The 7,025-nt window shown below is 40.4% G+C and overlaps 1 protein-coding gene across 1 annotated transcript; it reads left to right on the top strand.

The window, feature by feature from the left end:
- Positions 1-3,313: 3,313 nt before the first annotated feature.
- On the top strand, positions 3,314-4,188 carry LOC101342206 (peroxisomal membrane protein 11A-like). Its single transcript, XM_023728702.1, has one exon. It carries the CDS (start codon positions 3,825-3,827, stop codon positions 4,131-4,133), a length of 309 nt encoding a protein of 102 aa, XP_023584470.1. The 5' UTR covers positions 3,314-3,824; the 3' UTR covers positions 4,134-4,188.
- Positions 4,189-7,025: the final 2,837 nt, after the last annotated feature.

Here is a 7,025-nt window from a genome sequence, read left to right as displayed (position 1 = left end):
GCTGCTTCCATGGGTGTTGACTGTGGATCCAAGTAAAATGAAATCCTTGACAACTTCAATCTTTTCTCTGTTTATCATGATGCTGCTTATTAGTCCAGTTGTGAGGATTTTTGTTTTCTTTATATTGAGGTGTAACCTATGCTGAAGGCTGTGGTCTTTGATCTGCATCAGTGAGTGCTTCAAGTCCTCTTCACTTTCAGCAAGCAAGGTTGTGTCATCTGCATACCGCAGGTTGTTAATGAGTCTTCCTCCAATCCTGATGCTTCATTCTTCTGTGTATAGTCCACCTTCTCAGATGATTTGCTCAGCATACAGGTTGAATAAGTGTGGTGAAAGGATACAACCCTGATGCACACCTTTCCTGACTTAAAACCACATAGTATCCCCTGTTCCATTAGAATAACTGCCTCTTGATCTATGTACAGGTTCCTCATGAGCACAATTAAGTGTTCTAGAATTCCCGTTTCTTAATAATGTGATCCATAATTTGTTATGATCCACACAGTCAAATGCCTTTGCACAGTCCGTAGAACACAGGTAACTATCTTTCTGGTATTTTCTGCTTTCAGACAGGATCCATCTGATTTCAGCAATAATATCCTTCATTCCACACCCTCTTCTGAATCTGGCTTGAATCTCTGGCAGTTCCCTGTGAATGTACTGCTACAGCTGCTTTTGAATGATCTTCAGCAAAAATTTTACTTGCATATGATATTAATGATATTGTTTGATAATTTCCACATTCGGCTGGATCACCTTTCTTTGGAATAGGCGTAAATATGGATCCCTTCCAGTCATTTGACCAGGTAGCTGTCTTCCAAATTTCTTGACATAAATGAGTGAGCACTTCCAGTGCCGCATCCATTTGTTGAAATATCTCAGTTGGTGTTCCATCAATTCCTGGAGCTTTGTTTTTCACCATTGCCTTCAGTGCAGCTTGGACTTCTTCCTTCAGTACCATTGGTTCCTGATCATATGCTACCTCCTGAAATGGTTGAACGTCAACCAGCTATTTTCAGCACAGTGACTCTGTGTGTTCTTTCCATCTTCTTTTGATGCTTCCTGTGTCATTTAGTATTTTCCCCATAGAATCCTTCAGTATTGCAACTCGAGGCTTGAATTTTTTCTTCAGTTCTTTCAGCTTGAGAAATGCTGAGCATGTTCTTCCGCTTTGGTTTTCTATTGCCAGGTCTTTGCATATGTCATTATAATACTTCACTTTGTCTTCTCAGGGTGCACTTTGAAATCTTCAGCTCTTTTACTTCATTATTTCTTCCATTCGCTTTAGCTACTCTGCGTTCAAGAGCAAGTTTCAGTGTCTGCTCTAACATCCATTTTGGTCTTTTCTTTCTTTCCTATCTTTTTAATGACATTTTGCTTTCTTCATGTCTGATGTCTGACTCATAGCGACTTTATAGGACGGAGTAGAACTGCCCCATAGGGTTTCCAAGGAGCAGCTGATGGATTTGAACTGCTGACCTTTTGGTTAGTAGCTGTCTTAGTCAGCTAGTGCTGCTCCAACAGAAATACCACAAGTGGGTGGGTTTAGCAAAGAGAATTTTATTCTCTCACACAGTCCAGTAGGCTACAAGTCCAAATTCAGGGCTTAAGTCCAGGAAAAGTCTCTCTCTCTGTCGGCTCTGGAGGAAGGTCCTTGTCACCAGTCTTTCCTTGGTCTGGGAGCATCTCAGTGCAGGAACCTCAGGTCCAAAGGATGCGCTCTGCTCCCAGCACTGCTTTCTTGGTGGTATGAGGTTCCCAAGTGTCTCTGCTCACTTCTGTCTTTTATATCTCAAAAGAGATTGCATTAAGACACTAACTTTGTCAACCTCATCAGTATAACCTCATCACAGTGATAGAATTTACAACACATAAGGAGATCACATATAATCTCATCATAGTGATAGAATTTACAACACATAAGGAAATCACGTCAGATAACACAATCACACAATACTGGGAATCATGACCCAGCCAAGCTGACAGATACTTTTGGGGGACACAACTCAATCCATGACAGCAGCCGAGCTCTTAACCACTATGCCACCAGGGCTCTTGTCCTCAACACCACTAGTCAATGGGAAATGCAAATTTAAACCACAATGAGATGCTACTACATACCTCTTTTTTTTAAAAAAAAACAAAAACAAACCCATTGCCATCAAGTCGATTCTAACTCATAGCGACCCTATAGAACAGATTAGAACTGTCCCATAGGGTTTCCAAGGAGCAGCTGGTGAATGTGAACTGCTGACTTTTTGGTTAGCAGCCAGGCTTTTAACCACTGTGCCACATACCCATTAGAATCACTGCGCCACATACCCATTAGAATGGCTAAAACAAAACAAAGCAAACCTGACAATACTAAGTGTTATCAACAATGTGGGACAAGTAGAACTCTCATTCACTGCTGATAGGAGTGTAAAATGGTATAATCACTTTGGGAATTATCCTTTTGACAGTATCTTATGAAGTTAAAACTATATTTACTACATGACCAAACTGTACTGTTCCTAGGTATTTACCCAAGAGAAATGAAGCATATGTCCACACAATGGCCTGTACAGAAAGTCCATAGCAGCTTTATTTGTAACAGCCAAGAACTTGAAACACCCAAACTGTCCATCAACAGAGAAAAGTATAAACAAATTATGATATATCTGTATGATGGAATACTCCAAACCTGTTGCTGTTGAGTTGATTCTGACTCATAGCGATTCTACAGGACAGAGTAGAACTGCCCCATAGGGTTTCCAAGGCTGTAATCTTCATGGAAGCAGACTGCCACATCTTTCTCCCACAGAGCTGCTGGTGGGTTTGAACTGCCAACCCTTTGGTTAGCAGCTGAGCGCTGAACTACTGTGCCATCAGGGCTCCTTATGATGAAATGCTACTCTGCAATAAAAAAGGGATGAACCACTGATGTACACAACAATATGGATGGATCTGAACGTGATTATGCTGAGTTAAAGAAGTCAGATTCTGAAAAGAACATACTGTATGATTCCATTTTTATCATATTCTGGAAAATATGTACTAATTTACAGCGATAAAAAGGTGATCAGAAGTTACCTAGAACAGGGACAGAAGGTGGGACAGACTGCAAAGGGGCACAAGGACATTTTTGGAGTTGATAGCAGGGTTCCATATTTTGACTTTGGTGGTGTTTTCATGAGTGTACGTGTTGGCCAAAACTCATCAAATTGTACATTTTGAATGGATGCAGTTTATTGTATATAAATTATACCTCAATAAAGTTGATTAAAAAGTAAACCTATGGCCCTCAGGCCCCGCTGGGATCAGCCCTTCCCCATGGACGAGAACGGTGCCTCTGTGCTGAGGGCCCACGACTGGTGTGGGCGCGACCCTTGGCCTGGCGCTGGGCCCCTTGGATGCCTTCACTCACTTCACCAACCAGACCCAAGGCCAGGACCGACTCTTCAGAACCACTCAGTACACATGCATGTTGCTTAGATATTTGTTAGAGCCTGGACCTGGCAAAGAGAAGGTGGTAATGAAGCTCAAGAAATTGAAGTCCAGTGTAAGCACTGACTGTAAATGGTTCAGACTAGGAAATGTGGTATATGCTATACAGGCAACTCAGCAGAGCATTCATGCCACTGACCTGGTACCCTGCTTATGCCTAACATTAGCTAACTTAAAACCATGTAGTTTATTTCATCTATGACACCATCCTCTGGACGAAAATCGTAGGGCTTGCCTTTGGCATCAACGAAGAGAAATGGCAAATGTGGGCTGCCCACCACTAGTATTATTTTCTCTTGCTGAGCCTGGTCAGAGATCTCTATGAAATCTCCCTGCAGATGGAACAGGTTGCACACGACAGGGCAAAGAAGGAGAAGTCACCATTCCAGAATCCTCCTGGGCACAGTGTGGCAGATGAGGAAACAGAATGGTTCCAGTCCTTTCTCCTTCTCTTATTCCGATCCCTGAAGAACCATCCTCCCTTGCTCCTGGACATTGTGAAGAACCTTGGTGATATTGTGAACCCTCTGAGCCAGCCGGGGATCTATAAGTCCAATTCTGGCACCATTAGACTTGGAGGTCTTATGTCCTCTATAGCAGGCATCAGCATTGTGGCATATCCTCAGATGAGACTGAAGACCCACTAAGGCAGGATGAGCACCTGCTTAAAAAAGTGACTGTCATGGATTGAATTATGTCCCCCCCGCAAAATGTGTAGGTCATGATTCCCAGTATTGTATGATTGTGTAATCTGATGTGATTTCCTTATGTGTTGTAAACTTTATAACTGTGAGGTTATATGTGATTTCCTTATGTGTTGTAAATTCTATCACTATGATGAGGTTATACTGATGAGGTCTACAAGATTGGATGGTGTCTTAATCCAGTCTCTTTTGAGATATAAAAGAGAGAAGCGAACAGAGACACATGGGAACCTCATACCACCAAGAAAGCAGTGCCAAGAGCAGAGCGTGTCCTTTGGACCTGAGGTTCCTGTGCAGAGAAGCTCCTAGACCAAGGGAAGATTGATGACATGGACCTTCCTCTAGAGCCAACAGAGAAAGTGTTCCCTTGGAGCTGACGCCCTGAATTTGGACTTGTAGCCTACTGGACTGTGAGAGAAAAAACTTCTCTTAGTTAAAGCCGTCCACTTGTGGTATTTCTGTTAGAGCAACACTAGTTGACTGAGGCAGTGACCTCTTAGTGGAATGGACATTTGCATTAATCACAGACCATGTCATACTGAGCTTAAGGACTTGTTCATATGAGCATTTAGTGACCTGTGATGTGAGCAGAAGTGGGGCCAGGAATGGAGAAGAAGAGGAGCATGAAGATTTATGTATAGTTTTTAGAGAGCTGATGTGACTTCTGAATATTTTCCCTTCATCTAACATTTATTGAGCATCACATGTGTATGTTAGGAGCTTAGTAAGTATTTGTTGAATGAGTAAAAATTGAAAGAGACCCAACCTGACAAATAAGTAAACACGAATATATAGTAATTTGGGTTGTGTGGATCATTGATTTTGCACAACTACAGTAGGTGTGGTACTCAGTGCTCTCTTAGATCTAGTAGAGGCCCCCCTTTTTCTCTGATCAGTTCCTCCCCCTCCTCCTCCACAGATGTCAGTGGCAGGATGGAGGGGAGCTTGTTAGCCCTTAGCATCACTGCACTCCTGTGCTTGTTCTGTCCAGAAGCAGAATCAGAAAAGCACTGGGCACCTTCATGGTATGTAAATTGAATCTATGGGAAGCGTTCTTTAGGTAGTGAGTGAGTAAGCAAAAATCAGAAGCAGACAGAAGGGACTTGAGGTAAAAATAATGTAGATGGTCACAAAGGGTAACTGTATGTAGCCTTTGACAGATGAGGAGACTGAGGTGGAAAAAGTTGAAGTGACTTACATTCAAGGCTCCCAGTCCGATGTTCTTTCTATATCTCACTGCCTTCCCGATTAACTAGAGTGTGAGAATCTCCAGGATCCTGTGCTTTTCACCTCTCACTCTCCCAAAATTTGGAACCTCCATTGGTCAGTGATTTATATTCTATAAAAATTAAAACCATATCTAAACTTACAAGTTAAATTGTTTTAATCAAAACCCTATAATAGTTTGGGCAGTTTTACATTAATTTTCATCAAAATTTACACAGTTAAAAAATTTTATAAATCCTCCATTAATTTAGGAGCCTCACAATTTTTTATGATAAATCAGACTTTCATATGGTTGCAGGAGGTGGAAAAGAACGATAAGAAGCCAGTGAAGAGGACACTAGAGTATTGAGTTGATGCTGTTTACTCATGTTCCTACTTCCAGTCTCGGGTGTTGGGTTATTTGTGATTACAGATCCGTTAGACTGACGGAAGCAAGGTGAGAAATAGGATGTTATTAGGTAGAAGGCCAATGTCAGCCCTACCAGTTGAATCCATCTCATTTATCTGAATGGAAATGAGAAAATGTGAACAAAATAAATTTCCCATGAATGTGATGGAGATTCTTAAAAAGTAGACTCAGGTCCTTGGCTCTATTTTTAAAGGTATCAATCAAGACATGGGATTTGGGAAAGAACATCTTAGGAATTTGAAGACAAAGGAAAGGTGCTATATCAGGGCAAATAAAAAATTTAACCATTTTTACCTTGTCTAGATCCTCTACTGTAATGCAAATTAATTATGTCTGATGAATTTCTAGACAAAATGGGGAAAAAAAAAAGCCTATGGAAGAAAAATTTATTATCTCAATAAAAGACAAAAATATAAAGATGCTTAGGTACTTGCTAAGGTAACATTCACACAGTAAATGAAGCTAAGATCAGACTTTAGTTCTCAGATGAATTTCTCTTTCAGCTAGATCATGGGAATGTGTATAGAATACCGGAATTAGGAAGAGGAAGAAACAAGAAGGGAAATAAATGTCTTGAGAATTGACCTGTTGTAATCCAAACCCTTAGTCTTCCCAAGTAGTGACATCAAAACACTTCCCCAGAACAGTAAAGACAGGTTTTGCTTTTAACCATGAAGTTTTTTAATCTTTTAAAATAATTTCCTCATTTTTCTTTTCCTTCTCTAATTGTAGACAGGGTTGTTTTGAATTATATATAAAAAGTGAGACATATATATTGAAATAGAAAGTTAAGTGACTTATACCATCTACCGTTTAGGGGACATCAAAACACTTCCCCAGAGGAGTTAAGACATATCTTACTTTTAACTGTGAGAATTTTTAATCTTTTAAAATAATTTCCTCATTTTCCTTTCCCTTCCCTATTTGTAGACAGGTTGATTTGAAGTATAGTCATCCCGCGCTATCCGTGGGGGATTGGTTCCAGGTCCCCTCGTGGATACCAAAATCCACACATGCTCAAGTCCCTTATATAAAATGGCGTAGTATTTGCATATAATCTATGCAAATTAGATGATTTGCAAATAGATTATATGCAAATAGTTGTAAATATGCAAGTATTTACATGTAAATAGTTGTTATCCTGTATTGTTTAGGGAATAAATGACAAGCTGAGAGACAAACAATGCTCAAACATTGAG

This window comes from Trichechus manatus, unplaced genomic scaffold (assembly GCF_000243295.1).
Source record: "Trichechus manatus latirostris isolate Lorelei unplaced genomic scaffold, TriManLat1.0 scaffold00002, whole genome shotgun sequence".
NCBI classification, from domain to species: Eukaryota; Metazoa; Chordata; class Mammalia; order Sirenia; family Trichechidae; genus Trichechus; species Trichechus manatus.
This window is presented reverse-complemented; position numbering and strand designations above follow the sequence as displayed.

Bases quoted from the DNA above. Each gene is read 5' to 3' on its own strand.
- LOC101342206 (XM_023728702.1), top strand. From the start codon at position 3,825: ATGGAACAGGTTGCACACGACAGGGCAAAGAAGGAGAAGTCACCATTC.